We start from the raw sequence: 21,783 nt of genomic DNA, 5'->3' as shown, positions 1-21,783 counted from the left end.
TGGTAGACCTACAAAGAGTTATGGAAGTCTTTGAAAATGTTATAAAGGCTATTAATCATCTTTAAAGAAAATGCACATATGTACAGAAACTATTTTGCTTATAATAAAGGGGTTCAGCATCTTCAGGTTAAGAACACCTGTCTTTTAAAGAAGATATCTGATAAACATTTTCAGAATAACAGTAAAATTTTTTACTGTGGGAGGGGTTAGAATTTGTTTTTAGCTGAGGGAAGAGATAACCTGGCAAATATGAAACTGTTATTTGATATCTACTACTACTTCATTTAAAGTGTTCTCACTGCATGTACCAGTGATGTTTTTATTAGTGAAATGATGTCCCTTACTCGATTTCTTTCATTACTTGGTCTTTGTACATTTGACACAGTTAAGCACTAATATCAGTCTAGGTTTTTTCCAAGAATTTAAGGGCAGTTCTGCAGGGATCTTATTAAAGGTTCATCTATCATTTTAAAATCTCTAAAAATATCAAATCCTTGAAATATCAAGTTTGCCCCAAGACTCAGCCTTTTCTCCATTCAAAGTCAAGAGGATCAGCAGTAGAAATTTTCATTTACAGTAATGTGAAGGCTGATTAGTGACACAGAGAAGCCCCCACTTAAGCAGAGGTGAGGCAGTTGTGAAGGTGCAGAGGCAGACCTTGGGAAGCCCTGAATCCATCACATAAGTATGAACGAGCTGTAGAAGAATTTAAAATTTATGTGGCTCAGTCTCATTACAGCTTTTAGAAGTGGAATGTTCAAGGCATAATCACAATTATTCATTCATTGTCTATCTTACAAATATATTCTAAAGCTTTCTAGGAAAAGGAAGGAACAGGGTTGGTGCTGGGTGATTTTTAGTTTCATGGACTAAGAATAAGTGATCATCACCTATTAAATCTATAGACACACTATACTGTATGTATCCTCAGTGACCCAGCTTCAGACACCGACAAGAAGAAAAAATATACATTGGTCATGCTACCTTTGTAGGAAAAATTGGTTTCTTGTTGTAAGTAAGGCTTGGAGACAGAGACCAAGTTATGAACTCATCTTTTTCAGTTAAATGAGGTTGTGGCTTCATTGTCATTCAGTTTGGTTCAAGAACTATCCAAGGAGCTTAATATTACTAAATACTAAAATGGAAAAATTGAGAACAGAGATTTTTTTTTTCCTGAGCAGTTATGTAAGATTAAGCATAAAAAGCTGTTCTGTAAAAATGATGCTTCATTAAACTCGTTAGGTCCTATTTTGGACAATGTCACCAGGGATGTCAGAAGTTATATGGTTCATTTGTACCTACTTTGTGGTCATCATAATTCCAATGTGATTCTGTATTCTTGACTAAATGAACTGTAAACAATCCAATATGTATATATAGTCTCTATACATGTATGCAATCCACTCAGAATAATGATAACTGTTTTAATAAATGTCACATTTTTCTTCATATTTCATTAAAGGGATAGAAGAATATAAATGCTCATAATTATCTACTACTTTTGTTTTAGTTTTAGGGTTTTGGGACCACATCTAGCAGTAGCCAGGACTTTCTTCCATCTCTGTACTCAGGGGTGACTCCTGGTATTTGTGGGACCACATGCAATGCCAAGTATTGAACCAAGTTGGTTATGTGCAAGGCCAGTACTTTGTCACCTGTCTCTGGTTTTGTTTTGCTTTTTAATCTTCAAAGGACTGGTGTAGCAACAGTTCATTCTGGAAAGCTGTGCTACCTTTGACTTCTTGCTGGGGACCATGGGAAGCTTGAGTTAAAATTTAGTTTCAACAGCTAGTGGAAGGATTTAGTCTTAGAAATATATTGTGAGAATAAGGGTAAGGTAAAGGTAAAGGTAAAGGCTCTCCCGTTGATCATCAATTTGCTCGAGCGGGCCCAGTAACGTCTCCATTGGAGACTTTGTTGTTACTGTGTTTGGCATATCAAATACTCTCGGTAGCTTGCCGGGCTCTCCGAGAGGGGCGGGGGAATCGAACTCGGGTCGGCCATGTTGGCTGCGTGCAAGGCAAACGCCCTACCACTGTGCTATCGCTCCAGCCCGAGAATAAGGGTAATATGAAAAAAAATGTCATTACCACTCTGTTTTAGTGACAGTGGTGATGACAATACCAGTGAAAGTATCAGTACTAGTGGTAGCTATTACTGCCCTATGAAATGGTCATTGGATGACAGATCTATCTCCCTTAATCACTTCTCAATCATCAAACTGTTCAGAGAAAATTGTTAAAATCCAACACCCATTCACAGAAAAACATCCAAAAATACTCATTTATCTAGAACTAAAAGGAAACTTCCTCAACATGCAGAGAACCCATGTACATTATCACCACCATCACCACAACCATCATGATCAGAATCATCATCATTATTATATTATTCAGAGGTGGGATGTAAAAACCTTTTTTATTATGTTACAAAACACATTTTTATTTTTTTTATTAGAGAAACACCATGAGGTATGTTTGTAGGCTTACAAACTTTTGTGCTTGGGCTTTATACAATGGTCAAGTACCCATCCCTCCACCAGTGCCCATTCTCCACCACCAATGAACCCAGAAGCCCTCCCACCCCCTATCCCCCACACCTAGCCCCACCTCTGTGGCAGGGAACTCCCTTTTGCTCTCTCTTTCCTTTACGGTGTTGTGGTTTGCAATAGAGGTATTGGGTGGCCATCCTGTTTGGTCTATAGTCTACTTTCAGCACATGTCTTGCATCCCGAGCAAGTCCTGCAAACACCCTTTACTTGGTGTTCCCTTCTCTATCTGAGCTGCGTTTTCCCCCAACATGTGCTGCCGGCTTCCAGGCCAGGGAGCAGACCTCCTGGTACTTATCTCAACTATTCATGGGTGTTCATTTCCCATTCTGTTACTTTATATTCCCCAGATGAGTGCAGTCTTTCTATGTCTGTCCCTCTCTTTCTAATTTCAGTTAGCATGATACTTTCCATGTAGAACCACTTGTTTGCAAATTTCATGACTTCATCATTTAGCATTCAACTGTGTATATGTACCAAAGTTTCTTTAACCAGTCATCTGTTCTTGGGCACTCGGAAAACTTATCTTTTGAACTAGAACTAAGACAAGGATTTACTTGTCATTGTTAACATTTTTATATGAAATAGTACTGGAAGTTTCCACAGAACAATTACATAAAAAGTGAAGAAAAAAAGAAAGGAAGAAAGAAAGAAGGAAAGAAAGGGAACCCAAATAGGAAAGGAGCAAGTAAAATGATCCTCATTTGCAGATGACATGATCTTATATGATGAAAACCCAAAGAATGCATAGCAAAATGGTTATACTCAATATACGATTTCAGTCAAGTCAAAGAATATCACTTCAGCACAGAAAAATGTAACTATATTTATAAACACTAGTAAAGAACCACTCAGGGTTCCTTTCTAATAAATTAAATAAAGAAACCAACCTAATTTACAATAGTAATCCCCAAATAAAATATTAAGGAATAAATTTATTCAAAAAGGTGAAGGCTCATAAACCAAAAACAACATATTTTCAACAAAAAATAAAGAAATTTAAATAAAAAGACATTCTGTATTCATGCATTATTTATTATTAAGATGTTAGTATTCCCCAAAGTATATTTAAGATATTCTCTAATTAATATACTGATGATGCTTTTTTCGGAATAGAAACACCTATTCTAAAATTCATATGGATAGTTGGGGCCAGAGCGATAGTACAGTGGGTTGGGCATTTGCCTTGCACATGGCTGACCCAGATTCAATCCCTGGCATCCCATATGGTCCCCAGAGCTAGGAGTAATTCCTAAGTGCAGAGCCATAAGTAACCCTTGAGTATCATCAGTTGTGACCGAAAAAGCCAAAAAAAAAATATGGAATTACAAGTACTAAAAATAAAAAGTACTAAAAAAATTAAAAATTGTAGGACTCATGGTTTCCTGATTTCAACACTTATTACAATGTTACAGTAATAAAAAAAAAAGGGTTGGAGTGACAGCACAGCAATAGGGCGTGTGCCTTGCGCACAGCCAGCCCAGCCAAGCCAGGTTCCATTCCTCTACCCCTCTCGGAGAGCCCGGCAAGCTACCAAGAGTATCTTGGCCGCACAGCAAAGCCTGGCAAGCTATCTTTGATGTATTCAATATGCCAAACACAGTAACAAGAAGTCTCACGATGGAGATGTTACTGGGTCCGCTCGAGCAAAAACCCCCTAATAACGGGAGGACAGTGCTACAATGCTAGTTCTGCTATTATGATAAACATATAAACCAATGAATTGTGTTGAGAGCTCATATATATTGTCCTTTGTGGGGTTTTTATTCCCCTCACTGCTGGGAATGTAACACGGGGCCTAACAGTTCACTCACTATAGTCAAATTATTTCTGAGAAAGAACACTCTCTTCAAAAAATGGGGCTGGAAAACTATATATACACAAAATTTTTTTGAAAAATCTGAACTCTTACCTAAGTACAAAAAATATTCAAAACTTAGTGAAAACTTAAATTTAAGAGTTAAAACCATATTTCAGGATACTAAGAATATGTAAAGGAAAGACAACCCAATTAAAAAATGGACAAAGGACTTGAATACACATTTTTATAAAGATAACTGACATGACCAATGATCACATCAAAAATACTCAGCACCTAATAACAAAGAAATAGAAACCAAATGTTCAATAGGGGCATTACTTCATGTATACTAGAATAAATGCACTAATATAATAATAAAAAAAAAACCTCAGAAAATTACAAGTGGAGAAACTAAACCCTGTACATTGCTAGTGGGAAAGTAAAATGGTGGAAAATATATAGTCATTTCCTCAAAAGCTAAATGTACAATAATCAACTGTCCCAGCCATTCTACTACTAACTATATGTTCAGGAAAACATAAACAGGGATTCAAATATAATTTTATTCTAATTTTGTATTAATTCCCATAGAAACGTTATTCATAATAGCTAATGCATGAAAACAACACAAAGTGTCCACCAGCAGATAAATTTTATAGGTTAGTCACAAAAAGGAATGAAATTCTGATACATGTCATATAAATCCTGAAAACATTATGCATGGGAAATAAGACAAATATAAAAGGATAAATATAAAATTCCAGTTATCTGAACTGTCTGGAACAGGTAAATTCAGTGTAGACTGGAAGTTACTAGGGGTCAAAGGCAGGGGAGAGGGTTATCACGGTCACGGTCCTCCCGTTGTTCATCAATTTGCTCGAGTGGGCCCAGTAACATCTCCATCATGAGACTTGTTGTTACTGTGTTTGGCATATCGAATATGTCACGGGTAGCTTGCCAGGCCTTGCCAGGCGGGCAAGATACTCTCGGTAGCTTGCCGGGCTCTCCGAGAGGGGTGGAGGAATCGAACTCAGGTCGGCCATGTTGGCCGCTTGTAAGGCAAGAGCCCTACCGCTGTGCTATCGCTCCAGCCCAGGGTTATCATTTGATTGAAATAGTTTCTGTTTGGACTGATAAAAATATTTTGAAAATGGACAGTACTGATGGCTGTATAACACCATGAATATATTCATTCGATTGCCTCGAGCAGGCCCCAGTAACGTCTCTTTCATCCTAGCCCTGAGATTATATTCAAGGCTCTTTAGGAGAATGAGACCCATCATTGTTACTGATATTTGGCATATTTGGTACGCCATGGGGAGTTTGCCAGACTCTGCCCTGTGGGCAGGCTACATTCGATAGCCTGCAAGTTTGTCCAAAGTAGGAATGAGACAATAAGATGTCATAAAAAAAGTTCTGATAAGGTTCCGGGATCTGGATTTTATAGTCTCTGAGTCTTGGCCGCTGATGGGATTACACGGCGCCAGGGGGCCAGGTGGTGGGTGTGACCCCCGCCTACTGGAATTTGGAGGATCTGGGTGGAAGATGCTCGACTCCAATCCGAGTAGGCTTGGAGGTCTTGGCCCTGGAACCCGCGTGGCTTTGTCCCTCTGCCAGTACCTTCATGTGTGCGGAGAGTGGTCTCAGCATGGTGGTGGCTGGTCCTGGAGGTCTTGACTGCCGGAGTCCTGGTCGGGGCGGGGAGAAAAGCTCAACCCGCTCCCCTCCAAGGGGCCCCGGGAAGGAACACCCAGGCACGGGGGCAGAAGACTGCACTGTTCTCGTCCGGGATCTGGATTTTATAGTCTCTGAGTCTTGGCCGCTGATGGGATTACACGGCGCCAGGGGTCCAGGTGGTGGGTGTGACCCCCGCCTACTGGAATTTGGAGGATCTGGGTGGAAGATGCTCGACTCCAATATATTAAATAAAACTATTCACTAAATATGGCAAATTATTTATTATATTCTTCCTCATGTGCACAAACAGAAAGTTAAAGAAAGTGTCATTTAGGGAACTAAATATATACCGTAACAATGCCTGTCTCATGCCAGAGTATGTTTAGACCTAGTCTTGGGGCCTGAATATCGGGATGTAACTGCTATTGGCCCAAGAGCGATTTTTCACCAGAAAAAAAAACCAGTTTAATGCTCTTCTAAAAACTATTTGAAAAAGAACCATCAGAGAAGTCAGAAAAACTAGAAAATGGCAATAAAATATGTTGAAATTAGGATATAAAAGAGGTAGTAAATAGAACAAAAAATAGAATTAACAACATTTCCTTGAGAATATATATTAAGGGAAAAATGTAGAAGAAAGTAGCTAGTTGACAAGATTAGTAAGCAACAAAAAGATCTAAATTCATTTTATATAGTGATCGAATTCTAAAACACTACATATTACATGCAGGTGTGTGATGGCAGATGTGAGAATATAAGGGATTAAGGATTCCTGCTTAGTATGGAAGGACCAAAACAGATGAATGTAGAAGTAGAAAACTGGAAAAGACCAATTTTAAAGAAGAAATTGGAAAAGTGATTTAAGATGTATCATTGCAAAACTCACCAGGGAATACTGAATCAACCCTCACAATACCAGAGCTTAAAAACAACTCCCCCGCCCCCCAATACATCAGGGCTTAAAGGAAAGTAAAGGAAATTCCCCCGGCACTAAGCTTAAAAGAGCTGAAAACCAGAGTATTTAGCTGGAGAGGAGGCTGAGCTCCTGCTGTCCAGTTTGCTGATCTCAGGAACAATGGGGTTTAAAATACAACAGCCCTGGGGGACAGGCTAAACCCAAGGGGACCGCAGGAAGTAGAAAGCAGAACTGAACCCCCCACTTTGGGTTAGTACACTCTGAAGAAAAGGTACTCTTTTCTTCATATTTATATATATAATGATCACATTAAAATTATATATACACATACGATTACATTAAAATTATATGGGCACTTGATCATTGTATAACTGAAACCCAAGCACAAAATTTGTAAGCCTATAACTGTACCTCATGGTTTTTCACTAATAAAAAAAGAAAAAAAAACCAAAATAAAATTTTAGTGAAAAAGAAAAAAAAATTATATATATATAAAATGTATATCTTATTTTGAAAAAGGGGGTAAAACAAATTCAAGAGCTTTCAGTTTAGGCCCATGTACTTCCTTCCACCCTGAACCCTCTCCTGCTACCCCCTAGAAGGGGCAATGATTATCCTGGACTTCGTATGCATGTTTACACAATGTTCTGCCTGTTTAGTAAATATGGTGCCCTTAAATGGCTTTCCAGACTTCAATATTCTCATTGAACAGAGCGTTTATAAGGGAAAAAAAAAGTCACCCTAAACCTTAGATTTACTGATGATCACAACGAATAACGGACAAAACTAACTTTTTAATTTCCAAAAAAAAGATAAACAGAATATTCACAACCATCTCTGTGTTACAAGGTACCTTAAATGCAACGCAAGGTGAAAACAAACTCAACACACGGAGCACAAATACAGGTCAACTCCCCTTCCCAAATTTCATAACCCCCCACGCCCACCCCCAACGCTCTTCCGCAGCTCGAACGGGAGAACTGAATGTTGTAACACCCCAAAGCAAGGCGGCCAGGGCTGCTCTTCTCCAGCCTGGCCCTCCCCAGCGGGGGCAGGTCCCTCAATTTGAAAGTCTGGGGAGGCCCAGGGAGGGGACAGGGGCGGCGGGGTTTCCCCCGACCGGGAACGGGACGGAGGGGTACAAGGGTGTGAAAAAGGCGCCCCCGTAGGGGCAGGAGGGCAGATGGAGCCCCGGGGCCAGGGGAAAGCAGACGGGACCCCCCGGGAAAGGGAGCGGGGCCGCCCCCACCTCCTCGGGCGGGAGGAAGGCCTCGGCCGGCCAACTGCCCATGCGGCTCCGCTTGGAGAACCAGACGCGGACCAGGTCCTTCTGCAGGCGCAGCTGCCCGGCGATGCTGCTGATCTGCTGCGGGGTGGGCCGCGGGCACTGCAGGAAGAGCTTCTCCAGGTTGTTCCCCAGGCGCCTCTCCCTGCTGGCCCGCCGCTGCTTCCGGGCCTGCCGCAGGATCATCTCCATCCTGCAGAGGCCCGGCAGGTTCTCGCTGGCCACCTCCTCCAGCCACATCTTCAGCAGCGGGCGCAGCTTGCACATGTTGGCCAGGCTGAGCTGCTGGGCCTCGAAGCGGCAGATGGTGGTCTGGCTGAGCACCTTGCCGAAGAGCGCGCCCACGGCGAAGCCCACGTCGGCCTGCGAGTAGCCCAGGGTCAGCCGCTTGAGTTTCAGCTCCCGGGCCAGCTGCCCCAGCTCCTTCTCGACGCTGCCGATGCCGCCCCCGTCCTCGGGCAGCGCCCGCCTGGGGAGGCACCGCACCACGACGCAGGGGCCGGGCAAGGCGCCGTCCGACGGGCCCGGGAAGCCGGCCCCCACCTCGCCGACCCTGACCAGGGCGCCGCAGGGCCCCGCCTGTCCCTGGAACTCGTACAGCGGCGGGGCCAGGGGCACCGCCCACATCTCAGGGGCCCCGGGGAGCCCTGGCAGGACCCCCGGGCGGACCACCAGCTTGCCAGGGCTGGTCGGGCCGCTCAGCCGCAGCGGAGGGTCAACCCGCATCGGCACTGGGACCCCGCGCCCGCCCCCGCCGCTGCTGGGCCGGGGGTAGAGGTCCGGCGGCCGGTGGCTGGCCATCGGCGAAGACCAGAGCACCCAGAGCTGGGAGTCTGGTAGGAACTGCTGACTCTCGAGGCCTCGGAACAGCCACCAGCCTCGCCCTCGAGCCCTGCCCCCCGGTGGGCGGAGGAACAGACCAGGGCCCTGTGAGCCGGGGTGGTGCTGATGCTCCCGTGGTCCCCGAAGCTAACGGTGCGGGACCCCCCAGGCCGGACTTTGCTTCCAACTTCCCGGAGAGTGCAAGTCTTCCTTTTGGGGTCTGCGCTTCCACTCTGTCGGCGATGCCTCAGTCGACAGCTCCACCCGCTCTCTACCATCGGGGACGCGGGGCATTTATTCTCAGCTCTTTGGGACTGCTAGTCTCTGGTCCCTTCCCATCACATTATCTGACGCTCCTGACTGTACAAGGAGCTTTTCAACACGAGGCTGCTGGGCGCTGCTCCATTCACGAGCCCCTCCCTTACTGCTAGCTTGGTGATCACAAGGACCTTACGGCCACAACATGCTCCTGGGTGCATCTCCAGTCCCCGTGACCTAAGAAACCTCAGCATCTCTGTCTGAATTTCTAGTTAATATCAGTTTACCATCAGATTCTATCCCCCACCCCCACATTTGGCTAGATTCCATTTTCTTTCTTTCTTTCTTTTTTTTTTTTTATATATTTTACGGAGTCCAGTTTCTTGACTGATCCCACGTTTCCCCTCTTAACTCAGCTTGCAAGAGCAGTATACAACAGACAACTAGGAATTTTGTATTTCTCTCTCTTTCTCTCTCTGGATACAGAACTCTGGATGGGCATATCCTGTTGCTCCCCAGTAGGCCTCCCCGCCACAATTAGGTTCCTCTCCCTGGCCCTTCCTCAATTCGAGACCCATCAGAACATCCGTTCTTCCATTAGGTCACTTAGATCAAACAACCAACTCTAGGCTCCGGGTGGAGAAAGTTGAGAGATGGGGAATAGCAAGTTCTGATTATCCGTTCAAGTCATCCAGGGAAGAGTTTTGTTTGAAAGCAGGGAAGGCAGTGACCATGATTGGATAATCTCCAACTTATTTAACTCTCCAACTCAACCTTCGTTTAGCTCTGCCTCACCCAACCTACAGGCCCAGGTCTTCTTGAAGTTATCAGTGGCTTTCCATGGGCCAAATTCAGTGGCCCTTGAAAAATCTTCATCCCACTGAACTATTCTAAGTCCTTTTCTGGTTCCCTTCCTCTCTTTTAAACATTTTTCATGAAATTCTGGTACAGGTGAATATTTATTTTAGCCGTTTTTTCTTCTAATGCCCAGGTGTATATTTCTCAGTGCTCCAAATCAGATTCAATATCTGCATTTCTATGTCTGCCTCTCCTCCAGAGCTTCTGGGCCTGGTTATGGCATCATTCCACACTCAATCTCCAAGTTTAAACCCAGAATATTGTTTTTTGACTTTTTTCTTCTATTTTTTTTAGCTATAATGTATCAGATGTTATATAGATGCAAGACATCTAAATAATATCCAGTGATTATCTTAATTTAGCCCACAATAATTTCTCACTCACATGATAGCTTCTTTTTTCATCTTGCATACTGTTAATAGAAATTTTTTTTCAAGAATGAAATCAATCCAAACCCAACCTAAGCTAGCCAAAACCAAAAATTTAACCATGCCATTTCCCTCTTAAACTTTTTTTTTTAATGTAGGAGTACTGCTATTTATTCAGCCACTGGTTAGCTGATTGAATTGTGCATGAACTCCACCTTACTTTTTTAAAAAAATTTTTTTATAATTTCATTTATTGAATCACCGTGAGAGCAGTTACAAAGCTTTCGGGTCTAAGTCTTGGTCATACAATGAAACGCCCATACCTTCACCAAGTGCTCATTCTCCAGCCCCAACAACACCAGTATACCCCCATCCCACACCCTCCCCCTACCTGTGGGGCAGATGGTTTCCACATTACTCTCTCTCTACTTTGATCTCATTCAATATTTCGACACCAGACCCACCATTATTATTTGGGATTTTACCCCAACACTCAGATCTGCTGAAAAGGCAACAGTAGACAATCTGTTTTCTATTGCTGGTTATGAATAATATACGATGTCACATGGCTACAGTAGTGGCCGCGCGATTTTGAAATTCCGAAATTTTAACACTTAAATCTGGAGGGATTTCTGCCAAAACTTGCTGGGTTCCAAGGTCTGCTCCTGAGTCTCTGGGATCATGGCCGTTAAGCAGCTTGATCAGGAGCCAGAAAGGCCGTTCGTGAGTGATGACTTGGGGGTCTCGTTGGGGTGGGGAGGACAGGACCGGCTCCATCCCCATTCTGTGAGGCCCAAAATGTCTTGTCACTGTGGGCCCAAACCTGACTGTCCAATGGCCTCTGAAGGATGACGGCCACCGAGCCGCCAGGGGGAAATAGGCGTCCCTCTTAAACTTTTTTACCCCAAGATCCAGCACTGAAATCTTACCCCAGGCAATCATGTGGGCACATAAGTTCCAGAGCAGGGACCATCTGGTTTCCCGCGCTTTGGTTTCTCCTTCCCTTTCTCCTTGCCTATCCTCACCCACCACACTCATGCATGTCAGCTCCCTGGATTTCATCTTACTCTATTTAAGAAGAAAATGCCATTATACTTTCCTCAGTGGCATTTTCTAACTCCCTCCCGCCCTCAGATGTCAAGCTTCTCATGACTATGATGCCCTTATTCATGCTATCCCTGCTGTCCTTAATGGAGTCCTCTGATTCTTGGTCCTGTTTTTTTCCACACCATGCTGGGATCTGCTCATATGTCATCTCTCAGAAAGGCCTCCCCTCATCACCCTCTCTCAAACAGTACTCTCTGCCATTCTCTTTTATTAATCTGCCGACTTTTCTGGTATGAGCAAGTATCATAATGCATTTACTTGTCTGTTCATTGTCTCTTTTCCTGTTGAAAACAGAACAGGAACTATGTGTTGTTTACAACTATGGATACAGTGGCTACAACTGCACTTGGTTCACAGAAGATAGTCTCACCTGGCATGCTCTATTTCCATCACCTTTCATAGGAAGATGAGTGGGGCCAAAGAGATAGCACAGGAGGTAAGTATTTGCCTTGCAAGGTGCGGACACTGGTTTGAATATCTGGCATCATACATGACTTCTGAGCAGGGACTCTCCTGAGCAGACAGGACTAGCCCTGAGCATCACCAGGTATGCCCGAAAAATACCCACCCCCCCAAACAAAACAAAACAAAAGTGACAGCTAGAGGTTGCCTTTTAGAAAAGCCTTTCCCCAAGTAGAATTAGTTACTGCTTTCATTTCCCCTATACACGATACATTTTTATTATAAAACTGACAAGTAAATTATTTATGTATCTGTGCTTCTAATTTGAGTGGTATACTTCAGGGTAAGCAAGTAATTGTAATGTCTATAAATAAAACTTTCACAGATACAGTGTTCAAGAAATGCTGAGTGAATGCATCTCCACCTTTAAAATACTCTAAATAAAGTGCATTCAGTTGCAATTTAGCAATGAGAAAATTTCCCGTGTAGGCATCTCTTGAGTAGCAGAGAAGAGAAGGCACCTCTCCCCTCTCTTCTAGATGAGAGCCTTACACACCTCTTACTAGATGAAGGCCATGGGCATCACAAGTCTAAATTCAGTTCAACACCGGAGGTAACAGATTTTCAAAAGTGGCCTTGACACAATGATAGAGGATAGAAAAGAGTCTTGAAATCAACTGCCATCTCTACAGTGTGTGCATTTGACTGTTGTCTGCATCTCCACTGCCACCCAGGTTTGAATGCGTCTGGCAATGCGTGAGGTTCTCCTCTGTCTGGTTCACTGTGAGAGCTTCAGCCTTGGAAACTATAGTGGCACAGAGGGAGAAGTCAATAAACATCATTCAGTGTTAAATAAATGAATTCTGCAGCACCAATAGTGAGAAGACTTCTGTATTTGCCGGGGTTTAGGTTTCAATATGACAGTCTATGAAAAACAGTTTACAGCATACAAGATTTCACTTAAGAGTAATTTTGCTGATATACATTCTTTTCAGGTATGTTGACATGCCATTTCTTTCTTTCTTTTTTTTTTTTTTGTTCAAAATTACAAAGCAACCAGTGTCTGCCTAAAAGAATGAAAGGTGGATTACAAAGAAGAACTAATAAGAGCAATTATACAAATAAGGGCAACATATTGAAATCAGCTAATCTGCAAAAAAAAAAAAAAAAAGGAACCACAGAGAAAAGGTTCATTAGTTGTCTAAAACAATAGTTGAATAAAAATGTTTTCAGTGAATTGGAAAAAAAGCGAGTTCAACTGAATTTGAGGAACTCTTATTATATTAGCTGAGTTAAAACGTAGTAGCCTAAAACATTTACTAAATTAAAAAGAAAGGCCATGTTAACTTGATGGGTTTTAAAATTAACTTGGGTGCGTTCAATTAAGGTTTTCATTGTTCTTGGTCAGATCTCATCTGTCAGTGTGCTCACATATGTGTACGTGCTGTCACAAATAGAGCCCACACTCTTATGGGAAGTCTTGACATCTTGAAAGTGTAGTTAAGTGCTATGGAAATGGCGTGATTGGGAGAAAGCAGGAGTACACTTGGCTGGAACAGAAGTAGAGATCAAAGGAAGGCATGTGGCGGGAAACGCCTGGCAGAGACAACCACCTAAAAGGCTAATCAATCACCTTTAAGAAATACCTACTCCTCTAAGCAAGTGATTAGATTACAGTGTAAGAATCAGGGCAACCTTCTCTACAGGAAATTACAAGGTAAGGACAAGAAGCACATCTTTCCAGATCCCTGTGTAGTTATAATCTAAATAGGAGGGGTGCGGGAGAAGAGAAATGATGAGGAGAAATCACAGAACAATTACCCCTGCTCAAAGAGAATTGAGCCATTTTCTATTATTGGAAACTTTGGAACTGAGAGATTTATGTATTAAGTAGAAATATGCAAAACATCACGATTTGTATTATTATGCTCTACCAAGAGGAAAACCAACTACCAATATCCATTAATGGTTAAGAAGTACAGCTGTACTTGGAGCAGAGGAGTGGAAGGACTATGCGTTGGTCCGGGCCGTCGTGTCTGCCCGGAGGGGAAAGGGTGTTGGTCCCTTCCGTCCTCCTCCCTCTGGAAAGAAAGATGGCGGCCACATGGGAACCTTGTGGACAGCAGGTATGAGCCGGGGGTGTGGGGGTGACTAAAACCTCATGGGAAGGGGGGCGTTCCGGTCCGTCCTTCACGCCCTACCAAGGTCACCAGTCGCCCCCCGCGAGCGGCTCTCCAGCACGGCCATGGCCCCAGAAGCACAAGGATTTAATGCGGAGCCCGGCAGCTTGGAGCAGAGGGGTAAACGGACTATGCGTTAATCCAGGCCATCGGGTCTGTCCGGAGGGGAAAGGGTGTTGCCCCAGTCGCCTTCTCCTCTCTGGAAAGAAAGATGGCGGCCGCATGGGAGCCTTGTGGACAGCAGGTATGAGCCGGGGGTCTGGGGGCGATGAAAACCTCATGGGAAGGGGGGCGTTCCAGCCCATCCTTCACGCCCTACTGAGGTCACCAGTTGCCCCCCACGAGTGGCTCTCCAGCACGGCCATGACTCCAGAGCACAGAAACCAATCTCTTAATTATCTGACTCTCAGTAGAAATACTTTCAGGGTTAATAAGTAAAATAGCGGAAATCCAAAACCAACATTTAAATCTTGAACCCAGCTGTAGAAAGCAAATCACTTCACAATGCTTTTTCAGCATGTCTGATTGGGGGGGGGGGGTAAACTCTAAAAAATAGTGGTGCATCTTTTATTGAAACAATGAATCTAATCAAAGCAGATAGAGTGTTAACTAGAATTCATCTGTCTCGCAGGCACTGGGAGGGGTGGGGTGGGGTTTTATTGGGGTTCTTCGGGGTAAAAAATAAGTATTGGTAAAGGGAAATGTGTTTGATATTTGCATGACTGAGACCTACACCTGAAAGTTTTGTAACCTTTCCCATGGTGATTCAATAAATAAATAAATAAATAAATAAATAAAAAAGAAGTACAGCTGTAAAAAACATCTGTTAATAAGGCTAATAAATATTCTTCTATGGTTTCAATTCAGACTCATCTCTTTGGAAAGAGATGGCACCACACTCATCTCTCTCTCTCTGAACTTACTGATTTGTCATAACAGTTCTTTGTTTTAAGTAGAGTTTTTAAGTAGGAGTTTTAAGTAGAGAGCTTACATATGGGACCTCCCAAATGAACATTCTGTATAATGTCCATTTTGTACCTATATGTCAAAATAATGTGCAATGTGCAAATATCCACAGTGCTCTGAGTATAGTAAATGTAAAAATATGGCCTATTAAACAAAACAAGGCCCCCCTAATCCCTCCAAAAAGCCACCACCAACAACGAAAGTGAGGAGATTCTGGTTTTGATTTACCTTATGCTCCTGATCTGTTACCTTGTTGTTGAGGAAGACAGCCCTTTCTTTCTCATTTATCTAAGTGCATCTCTCCCAAGCAGCTCATGCTTCAGAAAGAACACAGGGCTTTGCTCAATAAAATATGAGAAATTCCCTTTCTCTAGAAGAGTGTCCAAAAGAATCTGCTTTGAGACTACAGTTAGAGCAGGCATGAGATGGTATGAATTTAACAGTTTCCCACACTCTGTGGGAGACCTACTAATAGCGCTATCAGGGCTCAGGGTATAAAGGCACTGTCACAAGAAGGGCAGATGTCAGTCCCTAAGAACCACTTTAGCTGGGGAACAAGAGCAAATGCAAAGGCAGGAGACAAGTTACTGGAAGGTCCAGTTACTGGGAGGTCCTTGCCAGGTCTAGGAAACGGAATCTAGAACCCAGGAAACTGTGATACTGAGTTGGGTAAGGGGACCCCACACCCTTATAATGGGAGCTAATTATATTCATGTGGGGGAGGATTTGGACCACACTCAGCTGTGCTCAATACTCTCCCTGGTCTTGTGTTCAGAGGTCACTCCTGACTGTGTTCAGGGGGCCACAGCTTGCGCTGAGGATCGAACCAGAGTCAACTTCATGTAAGGAAAGTACCTTAACCCCAGTGCTGACTCTAAGTCTCACCCCTGTCAGCCACTCTTGACCTCCCAGTAAGAGCTAAGCCACCACGATTTAGTTAACTAATAACCATCTCAAAATCAACTGAAGTGATGAATGTATCAATTCTCTGTGTACACTTTGATGGCGAAAACTAAGCACAGTGAAAGAAACAAACAAAACCCCATAACACTGCAATGGTATAAGCATATGGTTAATCAAATCAATGTGGTCATAAGACAGAATCATTTACAACTCCATGGATCAACTCATAGGGAGATGGCAATAGTACTGTTCTGCATGGAGATGAGAGAGCATCAGAACTCTGTGAGCAGCAGAAACTGGCAAGAAGTAGACATGAATGCATTCTCTCTTATGAAAGAGGTAAAAAAAAGGTCAGGATGCAGAAGGGACATCAAGAGATGCCCTTCATTTATTGCGTTTCAGCTGGTCTTTTTGTCATTTAAAACCAATAACTGCCATGATACAACTGCTGCTGAGAAAAGGAAGATCATAACACAAATCCAATGTAATCACAGTGACTACAAAGAAACTCAGAGTATGCACAAAAAATCTTTCCATGTTATTTTTTTTAAAGAATTGCAATATTCAATGAGCTATGAGTAGCCAATGCCATAAAATATTAAGTGTAAAATATCTGCAACCTTCACCAGAAACCTTAAAGATTAAGACCCAAAGTGTTCAAAATAAGACTGGAAGAGTTAGTTGACTGGAAGGGCTGAGCTGAAAGGCTCTGAGGTGATCAATTGGACAAGTTCCTACTAGTCCCTGATAAAGTGTAAGGGTTCTTGGTGATGCCAAACAGAACTAAAATAAACTTTCAAGCTGAGTTTGCCTTCGTTACAGAAGAAAAAGCTTTTCTTGCACTCACTGCTCTAATCCGGATATAGTCACTGTGTTCTACATCCAAGTCTATCCTATACTTACACTTTACAGTAGAAGATATCCAGCTATTTTGACAACAACAACAACAACAACAACATTTCTTTACATTGCACATTAAAATTATACCTTCAAGGTATGATAATTTTGGCTGATGAAATTCATAGTTTAGAATGTGATGCAGGCTCAGAGAAGAAATGAGAGTAGAAGAGATTTTTTTTTGGGTATGATAAAACTGTTAGTGGTCTGAAAATTACTTTTTGTTTAAGAGATTCCAAATTAATTGATTTTGCTGCCACTTTCATCATAGATTTGGGACTTCTGCGAATTACCACAGGATCTCTTTAAGAAATGAATCAACGTAGACAATTCATATATTTCTCTGGACAAAAGTGAGCAATCCTGTTGGCTAACATTAAACACAGTAATAACCAAAGAAAATTTAAGAGATAGTAACAAACATAAAATGATAAGTGAGAAATTCCAGCACAGTAAGTCTGTCAAAATAAATAGAGGGAAAGTTCTGACTAGTATTTTATTTATGTTCTTGGACAATGTCAGGCAGAGTATTGGGGACACTCTTAGCTCTGTCCTCAGGGGTTGTTCTGGTGGTGCTTTGGGCACGTGTGATGTTGGTGATCAAACCTGTGCCGCCTGCATGCAAAACTTGGGCTCAGTCCTTCAAGCCATCTCTCCAACACCACACTTAACAATTTATATAATACAAAGACAAGCCTAAAATTTGAATTATCCACCAGAATCATCCCTTCATGATTACAAAAGTCTTCACAACAACCCAACAGTCCACTCGGTTCTCTTTTGAGCAGTATCCACGTTTGTCTGGAATCAACTGAGTTCCCAGCAGCCTGTGTTCCATCATATATATATATCTATAGATAACAAAAGGCAGATAAAAATTCATCTTCTGAAAAGCTCAAAACAAACTCCAGGGAACAATTAAAACCAGCTGTGAAAGTAAAATGGAAAGTACTGTTTCTATCATCATTGTAAGGTAAATTTAGTCACTGTTTTTGAATATCCAACTATATAACACTTGATGAAAATGCAAAAGGACACAATGTGAAGTATGTGTGTAGTATTTATTTAGTCATTTTATGTTATTTTATGTTTTTTTTTTTTGCTCCACACCCAGCAATGCTTTGCACTAAGGAATTGCTCCTGGAGGTGCGTGAGAGGGAAAATATGGGGTGTGGGGACTGAAGCCAGATCAGCCGCATGCAAGGTGCCCTACCCACTCTACTTACTATCTCTCCAGCCCATTGGTGGTGCTTGGAGGCCCAGGAACCACTTCTGGAAAAATACTGGCCTTATGGTCCATTGCTTGTGCTTGGTAATTCTGAGTTTCACCTGGGTCACCAGGACAACCTTTTTTGGTGCTTAATGGAGTCATGGAGTATAAGAGATCAAATTTAGGGCCCCACTTGATCTATCTCTTGGTGCCATAGCGTTTAACTTTCAGGGGTGGAGGCTAATTCTTATTCCTTATTGAGTGTGCCTAATTCTTTTTCCTGGCTCTATGCTCAGCGATCACTCCTGGTAGTGATCAGGGGACCACATATAATAGTCAAACCTGGATTGGCCATGTGCAAGGCAAGTGAATTCCCCTCTATACTATGTCTTCAGTTCTATTTAAAATTCTAATTTTGTTCCCAATCACTGTATCATCTACAAGTGTTAACCTGGTCATCTTCTGGTGAGAATTCAACATTCTGCTGACACAGAACTTCTCAAAATAATATAAATTCTATAAAGACTTTGATCTTTTATAGAATATTAAAGAACCAAAAGGCCTTCAGACACTGATGGACAGTGTGGAAGAATAGGACATTAGCAGGCACAAGAGTGAAGGGGAAAGATCTAATAAGGACTTTAAGTAGATCTAAGAGAAGGAAGAAATAGAAAAACTTATGACAAGAAACTGAGTCTATAAGCACTTTATTTATGTAGAAAATAAATTGGGAAGCTCTGAAGGCAACATTATGATGACAATGACAAGATCAAGACCTAGATATCAGAAAAGGATCAGGAGAGAAACGACAGAGAGATTTTGATTCACAAATTCCCAAGTAACTAACAATTTGTCTACACCCACAGTACTGGCTTGCTAGACAGGAATTTGATAACTATAGGAAGCCCTTGCTTTGCATGGTGGCATGGGATCTGATTGAGATCAATGAGCAGAGAGGCTGAAACCACTGCAAAGCAATCATAATAATCAACAGGAGAAACCACGATTTTTCTGTGACCTTTAATGTTCTTATCATCAAAATTGGAATGCAATTTAAAGCATTAGTAACATTAATAATATTAGTAACACTAGGAGCGATAGCACAGCGGTAGAGCGTTCGCCTTACAAGTGGCCAACATGGCCGACCCGAGTTCGATTCCTCCGCCCCTCTCGAAGAGCCCGGCAAGCTACCGAGAGTATCTCGCCCGCACAGCAGAGCCTGGCAAGCTCCCTGTGACTTACTCGATATGCCAGACACAGTAACAACAAAGTCTCCAGTGGAGACATTACTGGGCCCGCTCAAGCAAATCGAGGATCAACGGGAGGGCCTTTACCTTTTACCTTTAGTAACACTAAGAATTAAAGTAACTTCTTTGTTAAAAACTAATTAGGGCCAGAAAGTTCAATGTGCTGAGTGCATGCTTAGCATGTGGAGGCTATAGTTTGATCACTGGCACTGTATGTGGCCCTTCCATGACTGCCAGGAGCAACTCTCAAGTCTAGAGCCACGAGTAGTACCTGAGAACCACTGGGTGGGCCCCCAAAATAAAAACCAAAACAAAACAATCCCAAACAAACAAAAATTCTTTTTTGTCGGCCTTACTCAGTGGTGTTCAGGGCTTACTCGTGGCTCTGTGTTCAGGGATCACTCCTGTGGGGCGTGGGGAACCATATGGGGACTGGGGATCAAACTCAGGTCAGCCACATGCTCAGGCTCCAGAATAACCACATATTATTAAGAAAAAGTTGATGGAATTTTTTTTTTTTTTGGTGGGGGAGAGGGTTACTTTCCCAGTGATTCTCAGCCAGCCTTGCCAGGGTTCAAGGCAAGGCCATGTAACTTTGGTGCTTCTGGTGCTGTCCAGTGTAGAGGATTACCTGGGTGATGACTTCAGTGCCCAAGGGCCACCAGGGCCACAATCAGTAGTGCTCAGGGGTTTCCAGTTTTGCACCATGTGATGCTGGGGGGCTTACTTATTGTGCTGGGGTCATAGTGTGTTGGCCACATGGAAATCATGTTCCTTAACCTCTGTACTATTTCTCTGATGCAAAAAGTCATTTAAATAGTGACTGGCTTCTCATCACATTAACTTACAGTGAGTTCCAGCAAATCTTTTCTGTGCTTTGGCAAATAGTCACAATCCGATGTGACTTTCAATGTGACATATCTCTGAGATTTTCATAGAAACTCTGAAGTGTTTTCCTGTTGGTGTCCTCCAGGTCATTTCATCTTTTTTCATCATAAATAATATTTCCCTTTCTGAAATTTCTAATTTCAATTCTAGCATTTCATTTCTGGGTGGTATGATCATCTTTGTTGGTAAAGCTCTCTTTCGTGTGAACAATATATAATGACTGGATAGTGTAAGATTTTGAAGGAAATTATATAATGTGCATGTTATCATGATTCACTGTCACTGTCCTCCTGTTGTTCATCGATTTGCTCGAGTGGGCCCAGTAACGTCTCCATTGAAGACTTTGTTGTTACTGTGTTTGGCAGATTGAATACGTCACGGGTAGCTTTCCATGCTTTGCCGTGCGGGCGAGATACTCTCAGTAGCTTGCTGGGCTCTCCGAGAGGGGTGGAGGAATCGAACTTGGGTTGGCCGTGTCGGCAGCGTGCAAGGCAAACACCCAACCCACTGTGCTATCCCTCCAGTCCATCATGATTCATATCTATTAAATTTAGATTTGCAATTAATATAATTATTCACAGTTAATGTCTTGTGACAACTAAAGTAGTAATCTTGCTTTTTGGGGGGAATTGGCATTACTTAATTACACAATGGCAGAGGAAATTTGTGTATACTGGAACTTTTTTTTATGTATATTTGTGTACCCAGGTAAAGCAAGGATACTCTGTATTTGTTGTGTCCAACTACACAACTACACGCGAAGTACTGATTTAATAGTTGTGATCAGAATTAATGAAGACGGTGCTATTATACACATTTTCTGGACTATGTACACGGTACATCCTAAAATTGCCAATAATAGAATTATTCTCCTCATATTTGGGATAGCACAAATTTCCCATCGTCAAGATAAATCCAGAGCTCTTACTCAGGAATACTGACTCAGAAACATGAAAGGAGTTTAAAATAACAATAGCAGCCTCACTCTAATCAGATTTCTAGAGTAAGAAGTCAGGTCTCATCAGAGTATGGAAAGAAGATGAATCATTTCAGAAGAAACATTTCACAGCAGTGCAGTACCATTTAATAAGGAGAGAGTCAGTGAATTAAGAGTTACTTTTGGGTTCTGAGGAGTTTCTAAGTCCTTCACCTGCCCCGACATACCACCTACTTCAACGATCATCCTCTGATTAGGAACAAAGAGAATCTCTGCAATAAATGCAAGACTTCTTTTTGGGAGACTGTGAGAATTTAAGGGGCAAGGGTCATGTCAAACAATCTTTAGACACACAGAGTATAGACTAGTGGCCTGGACATGTTGAGAGATTAATAAATCTTTTTGGGATTAAATAACAAATATATAGTTTTCCTTCTTACCTCATAATAATCAATGATAACTCAAGTTATGTGAGGTATGGATTGAGTTAAGGCTCTAATTTTAAGGAAAATA

General features: G+C 42.3%; 2 protein-coding genes across 7 annotated transcripts in view; both read right to left on the bottom strand.

Annotated features, from left to right (window-relative positions):
- The window catches only part of ARB2A (ARB2 cotranscriptional regulator A), a 474,471-nt gene that overhangs the window by 123,406 nt on the left and 329,282 nt on the right, over nucleotides 1-21,783 (bottom strand). The window lies entirely within an intron of this gene.
- Nucleotides 8,003-9,028, bottom strand: POU5F2 (POU domain class 5, transcription factor 2). Its single transcript, XM_056112441.1, has one exon. It carries the CDS (start codon nucleotides 9,026-9,028, stop codon nucleotides 8,003-8,005), a length of 1,026 nt encoding a protein of 341 aa, XP_055968416.1.

The sequence above is a fragment of the Sorex fumeus genome, unplaced genomic scaffold, assembly GCF_029834395.1.
Source record: "Sorex fumeus unplaced genomic scaffold, SorFum_2.1 ptg000018l, whole genome shotgun sequence".
In the NCBI taxonomy this organism is placed as follows: domain Eukaryota; kingdom Metazoa; phylum Chordata; class Mammalia; order Eulipotyphla; family Soricidae; genus Sorex; species Sorex fumeus.
Note: the sequence above shows the minus strand (reverse complement) of the source record. Positions and strands in the feature narration are given on the sequence as shown.

Coding starts and splice junctions, on each gene's coding strand:
- POU5F2 (XM_056112441.1), bottom strand. CDS start 9,028: ATGGCCAGCCACCGGCCGCCGGACCTCTACCCCCGGCCCAGCAGCGGC.